Source organism: Podarcis cretensis, assembly GCF_951804945.1.
Source record: "Podarcis cretensis genome assembly, chromosome: 12".
In the NCBI taxonomy this organism is placed as follows: Eukaryota; Metazoa; Chordata; class Lepidosauria; order Squamata; family Lacertidae; genus Podarcis; species Podarcis cretensis.
The window spans coordinates 47186059-47210275 of NC_137181.1; the positions used below are offsets into that span (position 1 = coordinate 47186059).

General features: G+C 40.1%; 1 protein-coding gene across 4 annotated transcripts in view; it reads left to right on the forward strand.

Moving 5' to 3' along the window:
* The window catches only part of ATP2C1 (ATPase secretory pathway Ca2+ transporting 1), a 63638-nt gene extending 40864 nt beyond the window's left edge, over positions 1 to 22774 (forward strand). For all 4 annotated transcript variants that reach the window (XM_079947197.1, XM_079947200.1, XM_079947198.1 and 1 more), the window contains 19 exons: positions 1618 to 1686; positions 2537 to 2612; positions 2707 to 2773; positions 4948 to 5072; positions 5597 to 5694; positions 7197 to 7292; positions 7481 to 7570; positions 10655 to 10759; positions 11540 to 11696; positions 12689 to 12859; positions 14530 to 14627; positions 16382 to 16432; positions 16960 to 17126; positions 17560 to 17628; positions 18494 to 18610; positions 19356 to 19503; positions 20117 to 20212; positions 20444 to 20585; positions 22001 to 22774. In XM_079947197.1, coding sequence (XP_079803323.1) covers positions 1618 to 1686; positions 2537 to 2612; positions 2707 to 2773; positions 4948 to 5072; positions 5597 to 5694; positions 7197 to 7292; positions 7481 to 7570; positions 10655 to 10759; positions 11540 to 11696; positions 12689 to 12859; positions 14530 to 14627; positions 16382 to 16432; positions 16960 to 17126; positions 17560 to 17628; positions 18494 to 18610; positions 19356 to 19503; positions 20117 to 20212; positions 20444 to 20585; positions 22001 to 22134 — 2076 coding nt within the window. In that variant the 3' untranslated portion in view covers positions 22135 to 22774. The remainder of the gene's footprint in view (positions 1 to 1617; positions 1687 to 2536; positions 2613 to 2706; positions 2774 to 4947; positions 5073 to 5596; positions 5695 to 7196; positions 7293 to 7480; positions 7571 to 10654; positions 10760 to 11539; positions 11697 to 12688; positions 12860 to 14529; positions 14628 to 16381; positions 16433 to 16959; positions 17127 to 17559; positions 17629 to 18493; positions 18611 to 19355; positions 19504 to 20116; positions 20213 to 20443; positions 20586 to 22000) is intronic.
* The last annotated feature ends 1443 nt before the right edge of the window (positions 22775 to 24217 follow it).

Consider the following 24217-nt stretch of genomic DNA (forward strand, 5'->3'; position numbering starts at 1 on the left):
GTCCGTTCCAGCATTCATTCACACTGGTATCTTTTGTTCCACTGCAATTTAATTTGCACAAGCATATTAAATATATGCTTATCTCTGGCATCAGGAGATATTTACAAATCAACTACCTTCCCTATATGCTCCTTTTCAAATTTAGTTAATTTCCAGAGGCTATGATTGCGACTTGTCTGCTAGTTTGATTTCAGAGTTTTATATAAACTTGTATAAACCCTGTTGATGTTTTGCTCTTTGTGTCCTGGATTGTATAAATTATTCTTACCATTTAACCACATATAACTCCTTTTTATTTCATTATTCAGAAAATGGTTATGTGTGTGTCTTCTGAAACTACACTGTAGCTAATTTTCATTTTAAAAGAACAATAATGAATCATACATTCTTTTGGGCTGTGAAATTAACACAACAGGAAGTAGATTAAGACTGCAATCCCAACCCCACTTTAATATTTTTTTTTCACTTTCAATTTTACAAACAATAACCAAAAACAACAAACAGAATACAAACAGAATATCCCCTTTGACTCCTCCCTTTTTATTATTTTCACTCTACATCTCCTTGATAACTCCACCCTTTTTATTATTTTCCCTCTACATCTCCTTGATAACTCGCAATTATTATAAATCCTTAATCCATAATTCAAATTTTTACTACAAGTTTTCTGCCAGTCCTACTAATGAATGTAGTTGTTTACAATAATTTTTCAAATGCATTATATACTTTCCCCCTTCTTTATTAAAGTTTGATTCTTCCTGCTTCCTGATTCTTCCTGTGAGTTCTGCCATTTCAGCATAGTTCATATCTTCTTACCATTTCTGGGCTAGCAAATTGTCTTCCTTGGGAGAAAGACAATTATACATTAAAGAATATGTAAATAACATCCATAATTTGTGTATCTTTTCACATATAACATTGCATGTGTTTTAAAAACTCCAAACTTTTTGTTGGAGAGAACCAAGGTGAAAATAATTCATAACAATAATCTTGTGTCGTGGTGGGAGTTGAAAGGGCAGCTGAAAAGAAATCCTATTGATAGTTCATTTTTCAATGGATTCCTCCAGCATCCCTGATTTGCACTGTAGGTTCACAGCACCTGCACTCTGCTACCACTTATAATTAAAAAGTGAATGCATGATAACTTGAAGAAATATTTAATCATTATAAAGGTACCTTGTAGACAATGCTAAAAAGTCAGTGCAAATAAGTGTTTGGCCTCAGTTATACAAGGGTTGGGCAGAAGTGGTTTCTAGGCTAATTCCTGGCATGTCACTGATTGCTTGGATTCATATGAAGAATGTGAACTCGGTCAAGAGTCTTGGGCTAAGTCAACCTTGATCTAATTCTGCAGATTATTTCTTGTGGTCTTAAGCAAAAGTGCATTCTCAGGCTCACTCAACAAATATTAGTCATGCTTCAGCTGTGAGATCTTGAGTATACACTTTGTACTTTTAAACATTTTAAAACTTTGGTGAACCGTTGTATTTCTAGTAAAAACTAGAAGTCAGTCCTCTTGCAAGTTAAATAATAATAGACTTGTTACAACTGTGGGGGAGGGGAGTAAGCCAATCCTCTTTGAATTTCATTTTGAACTTGTTATGTTTCATTTCCTAGGGGATAGTTATTGGTACTGGAGAAAACTCTGAGTTTGGGGAGGTTTTCAAAATGATGCAAGCAGAAGAAGTAAGTAGTATAGTATTACAAATGAACAACTTAAATCCTGGTTCTTACAAAGTTAGATCATTTTACAGTGTTCACTGTAAGCTGAACAACATGAAGGTAGCATCGAAACCAGAATTTTTAAAAAAAATAACCTTTCATCATTACACACAGATGCTTTAAGTATAGGAGTGTGATTAAGTCAATTGTAGAAATGCACCCAAAAATTCTACTGAATTTGAAGGGACTACTAATCTGAGTTTAGATTTCCTTTTATATTTGCTAGAATAACACTTTTCTATGTTTTCTGTTCTCATTTGCAAGATATCTTGGTGCTCACTGCAATATTCTCTGCAAAAAGAGTTAATAAAATTATCCCAAAAGTTTGTGCATTCACGATGGGCTGAAATGCCTGCATTTTGTGAACAAATGCAGCCTTTGAAGTCTCTCCCCCCCCCAATGTAATTTAACCTTTGTGAAAAGCCAAATATTCAGGGCAGATGTGAAATGGCTTTTGTGTAGGAAGTCTTGTTGACGATGACAGAATTATTGAGTCTTTCTTCCTTTCACATATGATTAGTATTTCAGAAAGTATGGAGGATAGAAGAGAAAGAATTGGTACCTGTGGGTACCACTAAAAGTGCATTGCCACTTGCTGAGCTATGCTGAGCTGAGTGCAGTGTATTTTTTAATAGCAATTTTATTCTGACTTTTCATTTCAGCTTTAATTTTAAAGGCAGCTTTCAAATAAAGTAATAGAAAACTGTCCTGCAATGCAAAAACACAATACAAAGCTAACAAAACTATAAAATCAGATAGTCCTAGACAAATCTGTTCAACTAAATAAATGTGTTTTAATGTTCTTCTTACCTAGGCTCCAAAGACACCTTTGCAGAGGAGCATGGATCTCTTAGGAAAACAACTGTCCTTGTATTCCTTTGGTATAATTGGTAAGAGAACAACTGTTTTTGTACAACTCTCTCATCTTGCGCTATTCTAACTGATTAGGGAGATCTTTTAATGTTCAATTTGCTTTTATTCTAGGCATAATTATGCTGGTTGGCTGGTTGCAAGGAAAGCATATCCTTGATATGTTTACCATCGGTGTGAGGTGAGATTCTTAAGTATTATCTCTAATAATACTGAAAAAGTGAGTGTCTCAGACTGAAGTTGTCCTCGCAAAAGTGTACTTGCTTTATGCAAATTAGAGAATCTGCCATTTGAATCTTACTTTCCTGTGGACTCTTTCCAAATTGGCCTCTTCATTAATAGATGTTAACGTATCTTCTAAAATGCATGTTAATGTTTCAGAGAGAGAACTTTCAGATTCATCTGTTTACACGGCACAGAACAGAGATAAGGAAGTCATAACAAAGCTAGGCAAATAGTTATATTCCAGTTAACCTTGTCCCTATTCACACAAGTGGATCTTGCTAATCAAAAATAACTCTCTCTAAAGAAAATGGTCATTCCCATCCGCTTTAAAAGCAGCAGCTGCTCCACTTCTAGTAGAGCCATATGCATGCTGTAGAAATTTGCTTGAATTCCACCGACCCCAGTGAGGCCTTCACAGCGATGTTGCATTTAACTTCCGTTGATTGGACTGTATATCTTAGGTTTTCTTTACTTGCCTTGAAAACACTTTTTCCTCACTGTATCCTTTTGGGACGCCATCTCTCTTGGGAACTGGCTGGTTCTAGGCCATTGGTCCAGGGCAGGGTTGCCTGCTCCCTTCCTTAGTTTACAAGGAACCTTGTTTTCTGCTTCCCTTCCTCTCCCCTTTCCCTCGTTTTTTTCCAGTTTGTAAGCCTGTGTGTAGATATATGGCTTGTTGTAATGGACTGCATGTAAGCTGCTCTGGAAGCCTTTTTGGACAACGAGTGCTCTTAACAACACATGTTTGCTATGAGCCCGACAGTGCTCTCTTGCCCTTCATTTCTCTTAAGAACTGCTCCATGCTGCAGTAGAATATATCCTGCTATCACTGACTTTTTATATGACTGTTTTTAGCAAACATATATACACTTTTCAGTAGACTTCAAAGCACCTTATACTGAATCAGAATGCTGGTCTATATAGCCCACCACTGACTATTCCAACTGGCAGCTGATCTCAGGATCTTGCCCAGCTCTTCAGCCTATGATCTTTTTAACTGGAGATGAACTTGGACCTCACACAATGTATGCTAAGGCCCTTCCCCATCTTTATACTGGGATGTGGGCAGCTTCATAGGATACCAACTCATGAAATGTGATAATTCTGCTTTGTTTTTATTTCTAGTTTGACATAGGTTTACTAATATCTAGGGCTGAAATATTCGGGACAATATCTTTTAAAATATTCTTTTGCACACTGATTGCTGCCTTTTTACAGTTGGTTCTTTCCAGTAGCTGAGACACAAGTTTTTTGTTTGAAACAAAGGCTGGTATTGCCTTTGAAAGAAGCCATCATGAACTATTTTTTTCGCTCTATAAGACTCACTTTTTCCCTCCTAAAAAGTAAGGGGAAATGTGTGTGCATCTTATGGAGCGAATGCAGGCTGCGCAGCTATCCCAGAAGCCAGAACAATAAGAGGGATCGCTGTGCAGCGATCCCTCTTGTTGATCTGGCTTCTGAGATTCAGAATATTTTTTTTCTTGTTTTCCTCCTCCAAAAACTAGGTGCATCTTATGGTCTGGTGCGTCTTATAGAGCGAAAAATACGGTACATAGGCAACACCAATGTCATGTAGTCAGGCATGATGTCACAAAGTCAAATCAGAGTGAGGACAATGCTGCTTTCACTCACTCTGGATGGGCAAACGTTTTTGCTTTGTTTTGCAGGCCTTTAAAAACAAAGAAACTTAGGATTGTAGACTTCTTCATGATATGAGCCAACTCCCTCATTTTCACTCAGCCCTATAAAGAACACATATTCTGGCCTGGTTTGAACACAATGTTAAACCATATTTTAATATAAATGATAGTGTTAATATGCACAAATTATTTGCTAAAACAAAATTAAAAAATTCTTTCCAGTAGCACCTTAAAGACCAACTAAGTTAGTTCTTGGTATGAGCTTTCGTGTGCATGCACACTTCTTCAGATACACTGAAATTATTTGCTGTTCCTCTGTTCCTGCCTGTACTTCATTGGGGGAGAAAACAAGGCAGAGTATGGCTTTGTTGCGATGTGTGAATCTGGACCTATAGTTTGTTTCTCTCCATGTGTGAAAGTGGCTTCTCTGTTTTAACATGTGCATACAGTTGTGAAAGGAATCACTTAACATGTCCTCTTTAAATTATAGCTTGGCTGTAGCTGCAATCCCTGAAGGGCTGCCTATTGTTGTGACAGTAACGTTGGCTCTTGGTGTGATGAGAATGGTCAAGAAACGGGCCATTGTCAAGAAACTACCAATTGTTGAAACTCTAGGTAAGAATGGCAGTGTGCAGAATTACTCAAGAGTATCTGGTGGTCATAATGACAGTATGAATTAATAATTAACCAACGTTAGTGTATGTAATCTAGAAATAATTATGCTGAAGCTGAAGCTGATGGCATTTAAGGAAATCTCTGGGACAATCTAGATTTGTATGGAAGGTTGCAGTAAAAATGGGACTTGAAAGAAGAAGGGGAGTCAGGAATGTTTGGCTGGAGAGAGGTGGGTGGCTTGGTGCTACATTCCCTTAGCCCAGGGATAGGGAATCTGTGACCTTCTGGATGTGTCTGGACTCTGGAGTCCCATCAGCCTCAGCCAGCAGAGCCAATAGTCAAGGAAGATGCGAACTCTGGAGGGCCACAAGTTCTCCATCCTTAACCTAGTCCAAGACTCTTCCTCTTTCTTGATATTTTGTGAAGATGCTCTTTCCCCATGTTCTGTCATTTGTCCGGCCCCCTAACCCTTCCCAAATACGTCATAACTTCCGTGTGATTACTGCATTCATGTTTTTCCCCAGGCTGCTGCAATGTTGTTTGTTCAGATAAGACTGGCACGCTGACAAAGAATGAAATGACTGTTACTCATATCTTTACGGCAGATGGATTACATGCTGAGGTAGGTAGTAAGCAGACCATAGAATTGTAGAGTGGGAAGTGCAACGGAGGAATCTCAACACATGGTTCCCCATCCAATCTGAAACCATACTGGACCCTGCTTAGCTTTGCACATGTGCTAGCAGTTTCACTGCGGTTGTTGATGTATGGCATGTGCCAAACGTGTGTAGGTTCGTGGCAGTGCAGTTTTGTGCTGGAAGAAATTGAGTCAGGCTCCAAGTCTTCAGTCTGTTCAGTCCTTTACTGACAGGTCCAAAGCATTAAGGCAGTTTCACTATATACAGGCTTCCACTAGATCCCTAGTAGAAGGCGCAAGCTTCAAATGCAAAGCAAGTACAACTCGCAGCATACATACAGCACAGAGATCTTCATCAATCTGGCAGAGCTTCCTTGCAGCAAAAGCAAAGAGGCAATGTACAGACCCCTCTTAATATACCCAAGAATGACCACACCCTTGGCCAGTTGCTGGATCACAGGGACCTACTTGGCTGGTTGCCAGGTCAGTGACTTTCAAACACTAATCATAAGACATTTAGATGCAAGATAAGGGAATTAGTTAAAACTAAGGAACCTCAACTGCTGTACCACAGGGATAAAATTAAGGTGCATTTGTCTTTGTTGTATTTAATAAGCATAGTTACAGATAGGTAGCCATGTTGGTCTGCCATAGTCAAAACAAAATAAAAAAATTCCTTCCAGTAGCACCTTAAAGACCAACTAAGTTAGTTCTTGGTATGAGCTTTCGTGTGCATGCACAGATACACAGTGTGTATCTGAAGAAGTGTGCATGCACACGAAAGCTCATACCAAGAACTAACTTAGTTGGTCTTTAAGGTGCTACTGGAGGGAATTTTTTTATTTTGTTTTTAATAAGCATAAGCATGGATGGGCAGATTTTATTTTTTAATTTTATGAGAAATGCATTGGTCCTGAGAACTCCATTTCTGGAGGACTGGTGTGAACCCAGCAGCTGCCTCACACTTATCTCTGAGCTGCATTTGTGCCTACTACTATCATTTAAGAGGAGAAATGCTAGAGGATAGAGAAGATGGTTGTACCTTTAAATACAGAGGAGATTGTGGAAATGTTGACTTTAACTAAAGTGTCCACTCAGTTGCATAAAATAAACGTGCAAGACAGTCTTGGGAGGAATATTAACTATACTACTTCTTGAAATGAATAACTCTGGCTTCTTTTCAATGTAATTTTTTTCCTCATGTAGGAAATGTCACATGCCAGTGTATGAGCTCTAATTTTACTGTGGTTCCCTGGCTCAGCAGTCGGCTATCTCCTCAGCATTCCCATCTGATTACAGATACTGCAAACCCTATAAACCTATTATAAGAAACAAATTTTTAAAATGCATAAGGGAATGCATAAGGATTAATGTTTCAAAGTTCATATTCTCTTTTCATAATATCTCTGCTTCAAAGGTCATAAAGAAAAAAAATATTAGCAAATGTTTGCTTCCTTGTAAAATTCATATCGTCTAATTTTTGCCAGGTTACTGGAGTGGGTTATAACAGCTTTGGAGAAGTCACGGTTGAAGGTGATGTTGTTCATGGATTTAACAAACCATCTGTTAGCAGAATTGTTGAGGTAAGTTCTTGCACAGAAAGTGTACTCTTTTTTTGAAGTTACAGATAGGTAGCCGTGTTGGTCTGCCATAGTCAAAACAAAATAAAAAAATTCCTTCCAGTAGCACCTTAAGGTGCTACTGGAAGGAATCTTTTTTTGAAATTAGGGATACTTGTGTGTTACATTAACTTCCTTTTTCATTTCTTTAGGCTGGGTGTGTGTGCAATGATGCTGTAATTCGAAACAACACCTTAATGGGAAGACCAACAGAAGGGGCCTTAATTGCACTGGCTATGAAGGTAGGTGGTGTGTTGATGTATATTGTTTTGAAGTATAGAGGTTTTTAAGGGCAACAGAGCTAGTACAGTGGTACCTTGGAAGTCGAACTGCAGGAACTGAAGGAAGCTCCTGCAGCCAATCGGAAGCCGCAGAAGTTGCGTCGGACGTTTGGGTTCCAAAGGACGTTTGAAAACCGGAACAATCACTTCCAGTTTTCGATCGTTCGGGAACCAAAACGTTCGACTCCCAAGGTGTTTGAAAACCAAGGTACGACTGTACTGATAATAGAAATGCCAGATTTTCTGTACTCCAAAGGAGTATGTGTGTTCTGCTGCGGCAAAGCCACCAGGATCTTAGGTACCTTAGGCTAACAAATTTATTGTTGCAGTTCATTGGCCAGAGTCCACCATGCAGAGATAGTGATAGGTGTGTCACTGTACTATGCAGTAAAGAATCCAAGCAGCAAAACGTGATCTAATTGGTGTGGCCCAGGTGGCGCTGTGGGTTAAAGCCTCAGCGCCTAGGGCTTGCCGATCGAAAGGTCGGCGGTTCGAATCCCTGCGGCGGGGTGCGCTCCCGCTGCTCGGTCCCAGCGCCTGCCAACCTAGCAGTTCGAAAGCACCTCCGGGTGCAAGTAGATAAATAGGGACCGCTTACCAGCGGGAAGGTAAACGGCGTTTCCGTGTGCGGCTCTGGCTCGCCAGAGCAGCGATGTCACGCTGGCTACGTGACCCGGAAGTGTCTCCGGACAGCGCTGGCCCCTGGCCTCTTAAGTGAGATGGGCGCACAACCCCAGAGTCTGTCAAGACTGGCCCGTACGGGCAGGGGTACCTTTACCTTTACCTTTACTCTAAACTAGATGGCTAGGCATAGCAATATCATTAATGCTAATAACTCCTAAAGAGAAAAAACTATGTTCTGTAAACCACCCTGAAACCTCAGTAAATAATAATAATAATAATAATGAAAATAAATAAATAAATAAATAAATAAGTTCTGTAGACATTTGCAGGGTTTCTTTAGAAATAATACAGCAGTTCCAAATTTGCTAAAGAATTCTAACCATTTTATGTTGAATCTTGAAGATGCACCCACGGAGCTCCAAGAACATAAGGTGGTTTGATTAGTTAAAAATTTTATAAGTTATTGCAAATAAAGCAATTTTGAAGTCGTGTGGTTATTATTTAATAGTTAATTCAGAAGTGTTCAGCTTTTGAAATTGTTCCAAAGCTAACATGGGTTCTTGAATACTTAGTTAATAAGATACTTATGTGTTAACTGTTGTGTAACTTAGGCACTGGCTATTCTACTGGTACGGCTTTGTTGAATGTATGGGCAGTCTTGGAAAACATAGTGGGGAAGAATGGAAGAATTAGACTGGGAAGCTAATCTGGTATGTTGAATTGGATCTAAAGGTAGAGTGGGAGGTGGAGTTCAGAGTGTTCAATCAGCGAAGTGGAAGAAACAAACCATTAGACAGGGGCAAAAAAACACCCATCATTCATTCACAGTGTGGATTTACTTCTGATCCATTTTTCAGTTGCATTTCAGTGGTGCTCTAATGAATTGTCAATACTTGGTGTGTGTAAGGATCGCAGCCTTATTTGGGACTTAGTTTCATTAAGTTTAGTGACTCTTCAAAACATGCTCGCATTGAACTGGGCTGTTTGGAGGCTATTCTCATCTTGCAAAATCTCATAGTTCCTGTTTAGAAGGCACATAATGTTTTAATCAGCGGCAGCTTGCCCAGCAAATCAGAGCTATAATCCTAGGTTTCTAGCAATGGTGGCACTCTGGCATAGCAGGTGGTGTGGGGAACTCAGGACTGTGTGGGCATATCCAGTGCTCCTGCTAGTGTGCCCACACAGCTCTAACCTCGTTACCATGTTCATTTTTCTTCCTGGCTTCCATGAAGATAGTGCCCTGCTGGGCAAACTGCTTCCAATTTTAATTCATAGTGCTGTTCAAATCCTGATTCTATGTTGTCATTATTGCTGGTTCCATTTGTATCCTGTTTATGCCCCAAGAAACAAAGACTGGAAATCTTCCATGCAGTTATTGGGTGTGCCTGGAGTTGCTGAACTTTAGGAAGAACTACATCGGATAACTTCACAGTGCTTTATAGGCTTTGCTAGAATGTATATTGCTTACCACTATGTTACAAGAGAGTATTCAGAGTGCATTGATTCTGTTCTAAGTGGATTGACTCTTGCCTGCCACTGGTAGAGCATCTAGGGGTATATGTCAAAACAAGTGATATAGTGATCATCACAATAAGCTTATTCTAAAACTTTCTGAGAAAATAATATGAAGGGGAAATCTTAAAACTAGAGGCAATTGTAAACTCATTCAAAAGCAAGCTCAGCTGAAACAAATGGGAGTTTAATTCCACATAAATATGGAAAGAAAAATGTGTGGGTTATACAGTGGTGCCTCGCAAGACGAAATTAATCCGTTCCGTGAGGCTCTTCGTATAGCGGTTTTTTCGTCTTGCGAAGCAAGCCCATTGACAGCTTAGCGGATTAGCGCTATTAGCGGTTTAGCGGCTTTTCGCGGATCAGCTGATAAGCGGCTTATCAGCGGATCAGCTGATAAGCGGATTAAGGCTTAGGAAAGGGGGGGGGAGGGGAAAAAACCCCGCAGGAACTCGCAAGACATTTTCGTCTTGCGAAGCAAGCCCATAGGGAAATTCGTTTTGCGAAGTGCCTCCAAAACGGAAAACCCTTTCGTCTAGCGGGTTTTCCGTCTTGCGAGGCGTTCGTCTTGCGGGGCACCACTGTACATCACCATAAGGAGATCCAAGAATGCAATGGATTAGAACCACATGTAGATCTAGAAGGACTCTGTTTCATAAGTTAGCCTTTGCCAACCTAGTGCTCTTGAAATGTTTTGGACTACAACTCCTATCAGCTCCAGCCAGGCTGCTTTAATTCAATACCTTGCAGTGAAGCAGTATTTTCAGAGTAACCTGTACCTGCTTTCCATATGCAGGAGCAAACAAGCTGAGGGGCACATGTGAGACACTAAAACAAAATACAGTTGATTGTTGCTGCTCTGGCTACAAATGCAGTGGACTGAATTGGCAGTGTCCTTTGTTCTCGTAGATGGGCTTAGATGGAATCCAGCAGGACTACATTAGAAAAGCAGAATATCCCTTCAGCTCTGAGCAGAAATGGATGGCTGTTAAGTGTGTACATAGAACGCAACAGGTATGTCCTTTTCTGAGATGTATTTCAACAGGCTCCAATATCCCACTATATCATACCATTTTAAATATGCAGCAACAGTTCTGTTTATGCAAAGTTTACATTCTCATCTTAACCAAATGGGAATTGTAAGCTTACTTTAAAAAGAACTTAACTGAAACAAATGGCACTGTGATTTCATGTCTGGCAACAATGTGTGCTTGGCCCAGCAGAGCTCTGCTTAAAGACAGAGTTATTTTCAGAAGGTCTTTGTTTCAAAAATTCTGCTGGCCCGCCTCTTCTTTAGAAGCAGGAAAGTGTTGTTTGTTTGTATGTTTGTTTGCTTGCTTGCTTGCTTGCTTGCAAAAAATGATATGCTTCTTGATTGTAGGTGGGGTTGGGGGGGAACCTTCTAAGTGCTTTGCAAAACCTCTAGGTGGTTTATTGAAAATGAGAAGAAATAGAGAGGGACATATTTCTTACAACTCTTAAACTATATCAGCCCATATTCTCAGGGTGTTCGAACCCAGTTCTTTTAAGTTAGATGCCGGAATAGCATTTTTGCAGACATGGTAAAGGTATGCACCATTATATAGTCACAGAACAGTCATGGAAATAAAATATTGCCTTGTGTTTCAGTAAGTGGAATACAGTATGTGGTATGTAGGCTTGCGTTCAGTAGACTAATGAGTTTTAAGTTGTTTATAAATTATTATCAGCACACTGAAAGAGCTTTGAAGTTATATAATGACAGCGTTGCGACAGGGGACAGAGCAGCAGGTGCTAACATGTTTTATCTTTTAGGACAAACCAGAGATTTGCTTCATGAAAGGTGCTTATGAGGAAGTGGTTCGATACTGTACGACATACAATAGCAAAGGGCATAGTTTACCTCTCAGCCAACAACAGAGAGATCTTTATCAGCAAGAGAAAGCATCCATGGGCTCTGCCGGACTCAGAGGTAATAGCATATTTCACTATTGTCTCCACTACAGAGGAAAGCATTTTGAAATCTTAATTGCTTGCTGTTCTCAACGTGAGAAACTCTAGAACAAAGCTGTGAATAATCCTTATGCGTCATTCGCTTCCATTTTTATGCATTGTGTTGCTTTCAGATTGCATGGACAGTAGTATTTAAACTTCCATATTTAAAATGTGTAACTTCTTAGCTTTGCAAATTACGGTTCCTAAAATATCAGAAGGAATGCCTATACTATTTGCTGGACTTCTGATGTAGCTTTATACATCCCCCTTCAAGGAAACTTGTCTTAAAACCTAAAAGCTAATGAGTTGTATCAAAATCTTGGGGCAGATCCATTGTAATGAATGATTGGACACAACTAAATTAATGATTACAGTGGGTCTGCAGTGGGCATGATTTAGTTGGATCATAGAATTGTAGAGTTGGAAGGGATCCTGAGGGTTATCTAGTCCAACCCCTGGAATGCAGTAGTCTCAACTAAAGCACCCGTAACAGTTAGAAGCAGAATACGGCTCCAGACCTGTACACAGTTACCTGAGAGCAAATCTCATTGAAATAACTGGGATTTTACTTCTGAGTAGACATGCTAAGATTTGTCTTCATTTATCCCAACCCAAAAGTTAGGTATGGCTTAAGTCCTGTAAGCAAAGGGAACTAAGTGCTGTTAACTTGATATTAATCCAGCCCACTAGATATGGAGGGCAAAAGACAAGTCACATACTGTGAGACGAAGAGAGAAACCATGTCTGTTTTTGCTGGTTATGCAATCTCTCCCAATTGACTGCATTCTGTGCAAGTGAAATTTGTTTTGGGAAGTCACAAACAAAAGCATCCATGAAGGTTACAGTGTTGCTAGGGGGGAAAATGCTCTTATTCTAGAAACTGGAGAGGTCTAGCTGTATCATTCTGATCTTCTAAGTAGGTGCCATATCTAAAGGTATAAACTACTTTCCCCCCTGTTTCTTTGAAAGTTCTGGCCTTAGCTGCTGGCCCTGAGCTTGGACAGTTGTCATTTCTGGGTCTGGTTGGAATGATTGATCCTCCAAGAACGGGCGTAAAAGAAGCCGTCACTGCACTTATCACTTCTGGAGTCATGATAAAAATGATTACTGGAGATTCACAGGAGACTGCAATTGCCATCGGTATGAATGTGTGTTTTCCCCCCTTTATTTCCGTCAGTTGAGTTACTCATTGCCTTGTCGATGAATGTATAACAATGTGGCTTCTTTAGACTGAAATCAGGGCTAGGATCCAAAGGGCCATATGACCAGCTCACTAGCCAGAGATAAGTTATTCAGGCTTGCTTTAACAAAAAGCACACACAGAGAGTGCATGGCAAGCTACGTTTGTAACTGAGAGCAGTTTCAAAAACTATCTGATATACCTTAGGAATCAGCTATTCAAACTTTAGCCAAAAATTCCATTGTGCTAGTGCAAACCTTTTTCATGCTGCTAGCCAGATTTTGGGATCCTGATCAATATGGTATTCTTGAAAAGTTTTTACTCACAAGTTTAAAAAACAACCAAGTAGTGGGTTGGGGTTTTTTCATTGCTTCCACACCCTTCTGAATTGTAGCTATTGAAATGATTATTTGAACTATTTTTATATTTGCCAGTTGCACATGTGATCAGTTTATGTTACTATTATGATATGTCATTTGTGAATATTTTTCTAAAAGAAAGCTTCACTTTCTGCTCACAGAGGAAGGCACCCTGTGATGGGAGGCAGGGCTCAAATAAGTTTCAGAGCTGCCTGTTTTGTGTCTTAGAGGCTATTTAGGAAAGATGAGACAGTTGGTTGATGTGATCACTCCCACGCGTCCTCTCTGGTATTGTGGATTCCAACAGGTGCCCTGGTATTCTGGAGAATCATAGGCTATAGTCTTCTCCAGTTTCATGTGACACACCTTCTCTGAGGCGGACCAAATGCGTTAGCACACATAATTGGACAAACCATTTGGCAGCATGGGCAGTGATGAAATTGCACTTTGTTTCCTGCGCTGCAGGGACGCGGGTGGCGCTGTGGGTTAAACCACAGAGCCTAGGACTTGCTGATCAGAAGGTCGGTGGTTCGAATCCCCGTGACGGGATGAGCTCCTGTTGCTCGGCCCCTGCTCCTGCCAACCTAGCAGTTCGAAAGCATGTCAAAGTGCAAGTAGAAAAATAGGTACCGCTCCGGCGGGAAGGTAAACGGCGTTTCCATGCGCTGCTCTGGTTCTCCTGAAGCGGCTTAGTCATGCTGGCCACATGACCCAGAAGCTGTACGCTGGCTCCCTCGGCCAATAAAGCGAGATGAGCGCCGCAACCCCAGAGTCGGTAATGACTGGACCTATTGGTCAGGGGTCCCTTTACCTTTACCTTTATCCAGCACTACATCCTCTCTAGCAGCTAGCTAGCAACCTTCGCAAACTTGCTGTGACCAGCTAGCTGCACATTTTTAGGAGAAAGTCACTCTTCTTTGGAGAGACCTTGATTCCGCAATTGTTGCAGTTACTTTGTTGCATTTCCAGAGCGTACGGTCATGCATATGTAGTATAACTAACTGTATTTGCTTCAGGGCTGCAGAAAAGCATTTAGGATTGTAAAACTCCCTGAACATTTTCTGTCACGTACCACTTGTCTCTGTGTGGGTGTGTGGGTGTGTGACACATGCAATAGTTCAGTCTGCATTGTTGTAGCTTTGCTATCAGGAATAAATAATAAAATAATCAGTGAGAACATAGAATTTTAAATTGTATATATTCATTTGGTCCTTCTCCACTAGATTCTTTAACTGTAACATCTGGTAACTTTGTTTTGTTTTGTTTCCTAGCTAATCGCTTAGGATTGTATTCCAAAAACTCTCAGTCAGTCTCAGGTGAAGAAATAGACACACTGGATATACAACAACTTTCACAAATAGCACCCAAGGTTAGTTTTAAATGGACCCAAAGTGGTCTGGGTAGATGGAACTCTTGAGTTAGTGTGCTAGTGTGTTTTAGTTACTGAATTACTCTAAGAAGCATGTAAGGGTACTTTGAGTAGGCATTAGTAATGTCTTATATATCAAAGTTGTGTATTTTTGTGAACAGATTATCTAATTTGGAATATCACAATCTTCCTCTGGTGGCCATAGGGGAAAATCTGAGGTTTTTCCTGATATCCTTTGAAATCTTTGTCAGAAAGTGTAAGAGTGTGCCTTTCATTTTGGCTAAGGCACAGGCAGATTAAGCAGCTTGAACAAATTGGTGTGTTCTAATTTAAGTTTGAGTCTTAGTACTGCAACACAAGTTCTTGTTCAAGTAACAGGGAAACTGACACTTGGCAAGTGTGCGGCAGTGTGAACAGCATCCTGTGCCGGCTTTACAATTTTGGGTCTTTTGGTAAGGACCCACCACCCAGAAGAGGTGAGGTGTGCAAACAAAGCATGTTTTTGTCTCACCTTAAGGCAAAGAAGGCCACATGCAGCTGAGGCTGCCTCCTCGTGGCCTCCACCGCTGCCCTCCCTACAGGGAGCCAAAAGGGGTTGCATCCAGTTGTCCTTGCTGTTGCCGCTGCTAGAAGACTTGTTTGCCCTCCATAAACTGGTGAGGGGCGCAGGAGGCCTTGCTGCCATCTCAACCATTCAGCCACTGCCCAGTACCCAAGTACTTCCCTCCTGGCTAGGTGTATGGGCGACAAAGAGAGAGCGAATATAAAGCTGATGGGCAAGGAAGGGAGAAGAAAAGAAGTAGTAGTAGTAGTAGTAGAATAAGAGACAGTGAGAGAGGGAAAAAACCTCTAGGGCAGCCTTTCTCAACCTGTGGGTCCCCAGGTGTTGTTGAACTACAATTCCCATCACCCCTAGCTAGCAAGGCCAGAGCTCAGGGATGATGGGAGTTGTAGTCCAACAACATCTGGGGACCCACAGGTTGAGAACCGCTGCAGTCTAGGCTGAGCTCTTATGGAGTTGCAACCTGAACTGTTCTCAGCACTAGGAAGGAAAAGTCTAGGGAATGGGATGGAGCCTCCCATAGCAGAGAAGGAGCCTAAAGACCCTGTGATCCTGTCTGACTCAGCCAGTGGGAGGAGCTATCTCGAGAGGAAAGAACTGCTCTTGGTGGGGCACTGAGAACAGAAGTTCACAGCAAGCAAACGTCTGTGGGTTTTTTCATGGAATCTGAGTGTGGTGACAAATGTCCAGTCTTGCCACTGGAGCTCCAGCCCAGACAGCTCCAATGGCTAGCAGGGAAGGAAATGGGGAATTGACAAGCAGTGGTGGAGCTTCATGCTCCGGCACTGGGGGGTGGAGAGCAGGCGGGTGCAGGGCTGGCGCACCATCCGCAGGGGCGTGACGTGCATCCTGGGGGTGTGACACGCCACCTGTGGGGGCGTGGCACCCAGCACGGGTGGGGATGCAGCCACGATGGCACCCCACCGGGATTGCACTGCCGGGGGCGGTGCGCTCCCCCGTACTCCTCTTCCTCCGCCAGTGTTGACAAGCTAAATCCTGATGGTGGGATTAGGCGGGAAAGAGGAAAAGTATCGGGAGTAGAAAAATCCCCCCTCCCTGTGTCCATTTTCTGCTTAGCTGCATTGTTTCTGTCATGGCTATGCAGTGTTGAGTGGAGGAGAATAGGCTGGCTTATAGTTAAGAAGCACAATCTTGCACTTGTAAAGACTTAATTTTCCCTTCTATTTCTTAGGTAGCAGTGTTCTACAGAGCCAGTCCCAGGCATAAGCTGAAGATTGTCAAGGTATGTGTGTGTTTCTAAAACTGACAGACATGTAGTTTAAATGGTACAGAGATACTGAACTGTAGTGATCTAGTATCCAGATGGGATCATTTGGGGCTCATCAAGAGGAATCTCACACAAATATATTTAGTGGAAAAGACGCAAGGGGGGCAAGCTAAAATTCGGAACAATTCTTTGCAGTTGACTCCTACAGGACCTTGGTTTAAGTCAGTATGAAGTACTTACGCTGTTGATTTGCTGTTTTTAAAGGTAAATAGAGAAGTAGAACTAGGAAGAAAGTTGTTTTGACTGCCCAAGAAGAAAATGGCATAGAACCAGTGATTGCTTGTGTTTGAGTGATTTTAAGGTTGTCTGCAATTGGTTTGGTAAAGCCTTTATAGACTTAACTCATGAGAGGGAGCTCACCTACCAGTCTTCACTTTCAACTGAGCATTGCACACGAAAAGTTTTAAGACTGTGTTCATTGTAAAATCTCATATAGTGATAAAATCTTGTGATGATAGATTGGATTAATTTTGTTTTCTCAGTCACTACAAAATAATGGTGCAGTAGTTGCTATGACAGGAGATGGGGTGAATGATGCCGTAGCACTGAAAGCTGCTGATATTGGCGTAGCAATGGGGCAGGCGGGCACAGATGTCTGTAAAGAAGCAGCTGATATGATCTTGGTGGACGATGATTTTCAGACAATAATGTAAGTTTGTTTTACGTTCCCTTTCTGCGTACTATGTGGCAATTGCATTATCTGGATGCGTGTCATTTTGTCTAGCATATATAAGTGCCATCTCGTTGAACTTTTTTTTTTTTAAAAAAAGCCACTTAGGTGAAATTTAAAAGACAAGTGGTTTTATTCTAGTAGATTTTCTATAAAATTTTAAATGGAAACATTTTCTCAGGCATATGAGGATAAATGATAACTCTAATTTAGCATGTTTATTTTACTTGTGTTTAGTGAACAAAGCTAAAAACTTTGAAACTGCCTGATACTGTTTTGCAGTGGGAAGCCATTTATTGTTACTGTTAGATTGCAAGAAATAAGAGTTGCGTTTTCAGGATGCTATCCAAATAATGTGCCTTTGCAGAATGTGTTTTTTCCTCCTAAGCACTTTTTTCTTTTTATATTTCAGGTCTGCAATTGAAGAGGGTAAAGGAATTTATAATAACATTAAAAATTTTGTTAGATTTCAACTGAGCACGTAAGTTTTGCAGCACAATATCAGAAGCTTCCTATGAATTATGAATTCTGCTTGATTGAGATTAATTGCACAGAAGTTTGCATGACCAAAACTGACATAAATTCAGCTCGGTGATTTGTAAATGGCACACTATTTGCTATATTGCCATAATGGATTGCTGACCATAATTCTAACAGCACTAATAAATTCAGCATCCATTCTGGCACAGTTAGTTCGAAATTGGGGTATAATTGCTTGAAAATAGGACTCTAAGCAAGTAACTGCATAGTAAAAGCTTAACCTTAGCAACAGTTCCCTTTACTTGAAATTATCAGAGCCATGTGGTTGTCCTTTGTTGCTAAATGAGAACAGATCTAAAAATAGTTCCTGCAACTTGTAAGTCCAAGAGTTCATGATGGTTTGGCCTCCCTGATAAGGTACACATTTTCCAACCACTGCAACAGATAGTCTATACAAGAAGGGGTTTTGATTTATCAGTCGTTCGGCATTTTAAAATGTAAGGCACTCCTAAATTATTTTTTTATTTCTATAACAAAAGTACACTTTGTGTCTGGCACACAGTATACAGCCTCTAGTGAGGAGGCTTAATGAAATGAGACAATTTTCCTTTTGGCTTGTATTGCTGTCTTGGGCTAAATATTTTCTAACGTCTGCTTGATGTTTAGCATCATCAAAACTTGCATGATCTATTTAAAACAATTGGATTGTTACTGTGTATGAAGTTTTACTTGCTACTCATATGTATTGTGGGTCTTACTGATGCTTGAAATGTTTAATAACAAATTTCCAAATAATTTAAAAACCACTCCCTCCCCCCCAAAAAATTGCGATGCTGACAGCTGTGTAAAATAACTTTTTTCAACAGGAGTATAGCTGCATTGACATTAATCTCATTGGCCACATTAATGAACTTTCCTAATCCTCTCAATGCCATGCAGATCTTGTGGATCAACATTATCATGGATGGGCCTCCAGCTCAAAGGTAACACTTTTCCTTTGAGAGTTTTTGAGAAGTTGCTGAATGGTGTAACTCTCTAGAATTGTGAATGGTATAACTCCTAGAAATGTTAGTAGAATCTTGCACAGAGCTTTTCCTCTGTGTGGATTTGTGTATCAGATTATATTGTAAAAAAAGTATATTAAATTGGAATAGTTTGTTTAAGTAATTATTTTCCGTGCAAAAACTCTGGGCAATTTCCCAAATGGGGGTTTCTGTCTGATGGAGTGTTTGTTGGTGCCATATTAAGGATTTAAAATTAATATCTTACTTTTCGCTTTTGTTGTTACAATGGTTCCCAGAGGTTGCTGCATTTGTGTTTGCTTTCAAAAGCTTTTTATATTACAAGTAGTCAGCAGTAGACTCGTAGGGTAACTACTCAGGAAAATTTAAATTTTTAAGCAATATTGGTATGGGAAAGATCATAATGTTAAGTTTTGCAGTTGTATAAGGCACTTAGCAGGTTTGATCCAGGCAGTTAGTTGAATTTAGGTTGCATTGGAATACTGTGAACTAAGTGTGAATTACTTGGTCTGGATCCATCCAATCATGATCGAGTACTAATCATAGTTAATTATATCATAAGAATTAAGCAGTAATGCTTGGGTTGCCTTGACACATACAAACCTTTATTGAAAAGTACGTCTGAGTCACTGTCTACATTAATTTGATTTTATGATGCCTCAATCAATCTAAACTTTCAAAAAGTTATTTGTGTTCTTATTTCTAGCCTTGGAGTTGAGCCTGTGGATAAAGATGTTATTCGAAAGCCTCCAAGAAATGTCAAGGATAGCATTTTGACCAGAAATCTGATTGTTAAAATACTAGTTTCATCTATAATTATTGTATGTGGAACATTATTTGTCTTCTGGCGAGAGGTATGACAAAGATGCTTTTTTAAAAAATGTGTATTTATTATCTGCTTGCAGTACTTCATATATGCCAATAGTTGCAAATATAAAAGTACATAGACTGTGCAAAAGAACCATGCAAGTAAGTCCATGAACCCAGTGTTATTGAGGTGCATGGCCACCTGCTTTTCAAATGGAGAAGCATTTCAAAACCAGTGTTAGAAAACATCATAGCAATAAAGAAAAACTGTAAAATGCCAATGTTTATATACTTCAACTGATCTTAAACTTAGGTTTGGCAATTACGGTAAATCGTACAGAGGTTTTAAAGGTTGTGTGCAATAGAGATTAAACGGTCTGGTTGTATTTTTTTAAAAATATATGCAGATATGGTATGAGGAAGATAGGAAATAATTATAGTTCTAGGTAGCAGTCCTACACACAGCTGAGGAATAAATTAAAATTCTAGATGCCAGTATCAAATTTTTAGGCGCCTAGATCAGACAATAGCGATACTTCCACACTTGGCTAGAGGACTGATGCTTCGTAGTATTATGTTGGGTGGAATTTAAAATGTTTTATTGTAAAGTGGCAGAGAACTGCATATATTAATTCTCTCTCTCTGTCTCTCTCTCTGCAGCTGCGAGACAATGGCATAACTCCTCGAGATACAACAATGACGTTTACGTGCTTTGTATTTTTTGATATGTTCAATGCTTTGAGTTCCAGATCTCAGGTATGTGACTGCCTGTGTTTAAAGATATGGCATTTTGAAAAAGTGAAAACAACCTCTGCAAATTGTCAAAATTTCACAGATGCAAGTAGCTCAAAGCCATAACTTAATTCAAGCTACCAAAATGCTAATAGATGAGTATGTAATCACCCTATCATTTGAGTTAAGATGGATAATCTCAAATAACTAGAATGCACAAGAATAAAATCATAGATGTTATGTTTCTATTTGCAGACTAAATCTGTGTTTGAGATTGGACTCTGCAGCAACAAAATGTTCTGTTACGCAGTGCTTGGATCGATCATGGGGCAGCTACTAGTAATCTACTTCCCTCCTCTTCAGAAAGTTTTTCAAACTGAGAGTCTAAGCATACTAGGTGAGAGTTTTTTTCTTGTTCAGCGGACAACAACCAACAGATATAGACAAGTACATTATTTCCTTGGTGATTTGTTTTGTAAGGCATTAACAAATAGGGCTTAGACTTAAAACATTAATATAGTTAAATGAGTTGGGGGGACACTTTGGAGTGAATACAAGGTGGCAGAAATTCCGTTTTCAAGAGCGACTTCAGCACTGTCCCCCTCGACAGCTATCTTTCACATAATGGCAACGCTGAAACATTTCTCTTGCTTTCGAGCCTGTATGACCAAGATGAGGGTGAAAGCAGAAATGAGGGCTTATGACATGTAGCTTCGATTCAGTTTGAAGGGATGAGCCCCCACCTTTCTGTCTAGCTCGGAGCTGGAGAAGAGGTGCGGTGCTCACCTTAACGTTGCACTAAGATTTAAAAGGGCTCAGTGCAATGACAGGAAATATCCCCTCATGGCTGCCAAACTAGAGAGGAAGGCTGCAACTGGCCAGTTTGGCCCCAACGCTCCCCTCCTGAGAGAAGGCTAGTACAAGCCTGGTCTTTTGGTGGTCACCATCCATCACCAAACAACCCTTTGCTCTTTCTCCCAGCTCTGAAAGGCACAGCTGAAGATCAGAGACCATGGCTGTAAATTTATATACACAGTTAACTTGGGAGTAAGCCTCATAGAAGGGACGCGGGTGGCGCTGTGGTCTAAACCACAGAGCCTAGGGCTTGCCGATCAGAAGGTCAGCGGTTCGAAGCCCCACGACGGGGTGAGCTTCCTTTGTTCAGTCCCAGCTCCTGCCCACCTAGCAGTTTGAAAGCACGTCAAGTGCAAGTAGATAAATAGGTACCGCTCTGGCGGGAAGGTAAACGGCGTTTCCGTGTGCTGTCTGGTTCACTAGAAGCAGCTTAGTCATGCTGGCCACATGACCTGGAAGCTGTCTGCGGACAAATGCCGGCTCCCTTGGTCTATAGAGTGAGATGAGCACCGCAACCCCAGAGTTGTCCGCGACTGGACCTAATGGTCAGGGGTACCTTTACCTTTAAGCCCCTAGAATGTAGTGGGACCTGCTTCTGTTAGCATACATGGGATTATAGTGAAAGGGCAGGAGTGTGGAATCTGATGTTTTGGCATAGCTAGCAAGGCCAGCAAGAATTTGTTCTGTTTATGACCATAAAATATCTGGCAAGTTAGTCCAAAGGACAAACAGCTTGACTCCAAGTTTTTTCATAGCTAAACAGTTGATTATAGCTTTGTATTTCTGGCTAGCTGAAAAACAGCTACTCAGTTAATTAATTTTAATTTAGTTTTGATTTGTTATAAATTTGAAAAGGAATAAAAATTGGCAAGAAAAGTAAAGCTGTTACTTAATACCTGTATTCTTCTGCAGTTTTTTAAAGGGAGAAAACCCCTTTCTTTTTCTTTTTTGGTTTAGACTTGCTGTTTCTTCTGGGACTCACCTCATCAGTGTGTATAGTAGCAGAGATTATAAAGAAGGTTGAAAGGAGCAGGGAGAAGCCCCAGAAACATGGTGGTTCTTCGTCTTTGCCGTCTTTTCTTGATGTATGATGCACATTGCATTCTTTCCGTTTGCAAAACTAGAAACTGCTGTCGTATGTAGGAGGAAGTTATCACGAGAAGATACAAGGGCTTTTGACAAGTCCCTCCTTTTCCCTGATGGATGAACACTGGCAATTTTTAAAGACTGGTGAATTCTAAATCTTCCAGCCAGGGGAGTAATAAACAATTATGCAACTTTGGTAATATTTTTTCCTCAAAGACAAAACTTTACTTTTCAGATTGTATGGAACTTTGTAAGTGTGTGAGAGGCTACTTTAAAAATAAAAAAGTCAAAAGTCTTGCCCACCTTTTGCTCTTAAGAGATATACATGTATAGAAATGTGTATTAGATATAAAGATTTTAGTTTTTATTTAAAGAAACCCTTTACTTTTATGACGGTGGTGGGACTTAACTATGAAATATTCAAGGCATTCCATCTGGTCTAGAGTGAGATACAAGAGTGCCATATTTTCAGATTCTGTATTTATTTACATTATCCTGCAATGTGTACCTTGTGCTTTTATTTTTTAGGTATCCTATGTTCTTTGCACAGGATGTGACCACTGTCGGATCACTGTCTTTTCTTCCTTTTTGTGATTGAAAAGCCTATAATTGCAATTTTGAAGTAAATGTCTGCTTTTCTTAAAATACGTGTGAATGTGTAACTTGGTATTTTAAATGAAGCTGGGTCACAAACTGAAAAATGATTTCTGAATTTTTTCGCTTCCACAGTGAGCTAGATCTTTTACTTGGCCAAATTTAACAACTTCCTGTTTTGCTGAACTAGGAACTCCTTGGACCAGTGAGGTTCCACAAATATTGGCTGTAAGTCCAAATATAGGCTTTTTATGTCCTGTCCTGCTTTAGCATTCCTGATCCCAGATGAACCACATCCTAACATCAGCTTCAAGTCCATGAGCCTTTGTTTTCTTTCTTCCCTTTAATAAGCAAGATGAGAACGTCTGTATTTCTGAGCTGCACTTAGTTGATCTACTGTGTTCCCCATTTTAATGCATTTCTTTTTTTAAAAAAATGATATTTATTAAGATTTTCCATAAAATCTTTTTCCCAATAACATCTTTTCAGGACTTCCCCTCCCCTCCCCCTCCTGTATTCCAATTCTTACAAATAAACAAAAAAGAATTTCAACAAGTTCTTATCCCAAATTTAAACTTATTATCATTGACTCAATTTTAAAAATATTTTCCCATCCCCTAAAATCGACCTGTTCCCTTCCACGAGTTCCCCCCTTTAATATGCAATACAGATTACAATAGAAGAAAAATAAAAAATAATAATTTTACGCCCTTTGGATTCCAAATTTCCCTCCCCCCTTTCCCGGTTGCGTTCCCAATGTTCCTCGACGTCTGATATCTTCCTGGAGTTCCCACATCTCTCTAAACCATAGTCCTTTCCCAGTCATCTTTAGTTTCGAATGTCCAATCTTGGAAGGAGTCTGTCTCAAAAAAGGCCCATTTCTTCCATCCAGATTTTTATATCTAGGGGTGAAAGCTCCAATTTTATTCCTTTAAACCTGTCAAATCTGGATGTCCCAAATGTTCCCGCTTCCAACTTTGTCCAGTTCTTATTATTTTTGTTGTTCTTGTTGATCTCACTCCTCCTTTTTTTTTTCTTTTTCCCTGCTCTCCTGCACAAATGTTCCAATTCCAAAAGCTTCTAATTCCTCTTCAGAGGCTTGTTATTCAAGAACAAAACATTACGTCAAGTCCTTTTCATTCTTCAATAGATAAATCTATTGTCTCCTTTAGTGCGTAGACCCCTCTGTAGACAAAATAGTGTTCCATTTCTGCAGTTTCCCAGGATATAGAAAGTTCTGGTCAAATTCCACGCCAACAATACTTGTAATGTCCCTCGGCTCCTCTAGGTGGATTGCAATAACTAAATTCCCTTCCAGATCACGTCCACCAGTCAAAATAACTTGTTATTCCTTGTTTGTAACAATTTGTATCCAATTTATAACAAATGTAACCGGCAAAGTCCTCGTAACAAAGATCTCTATTTTATTCTTCCGCTTTGACAGCTCTTTGACAGCTGTCAAAACCTCTATTTCTCTTCTCCCGGCGCTCTCAC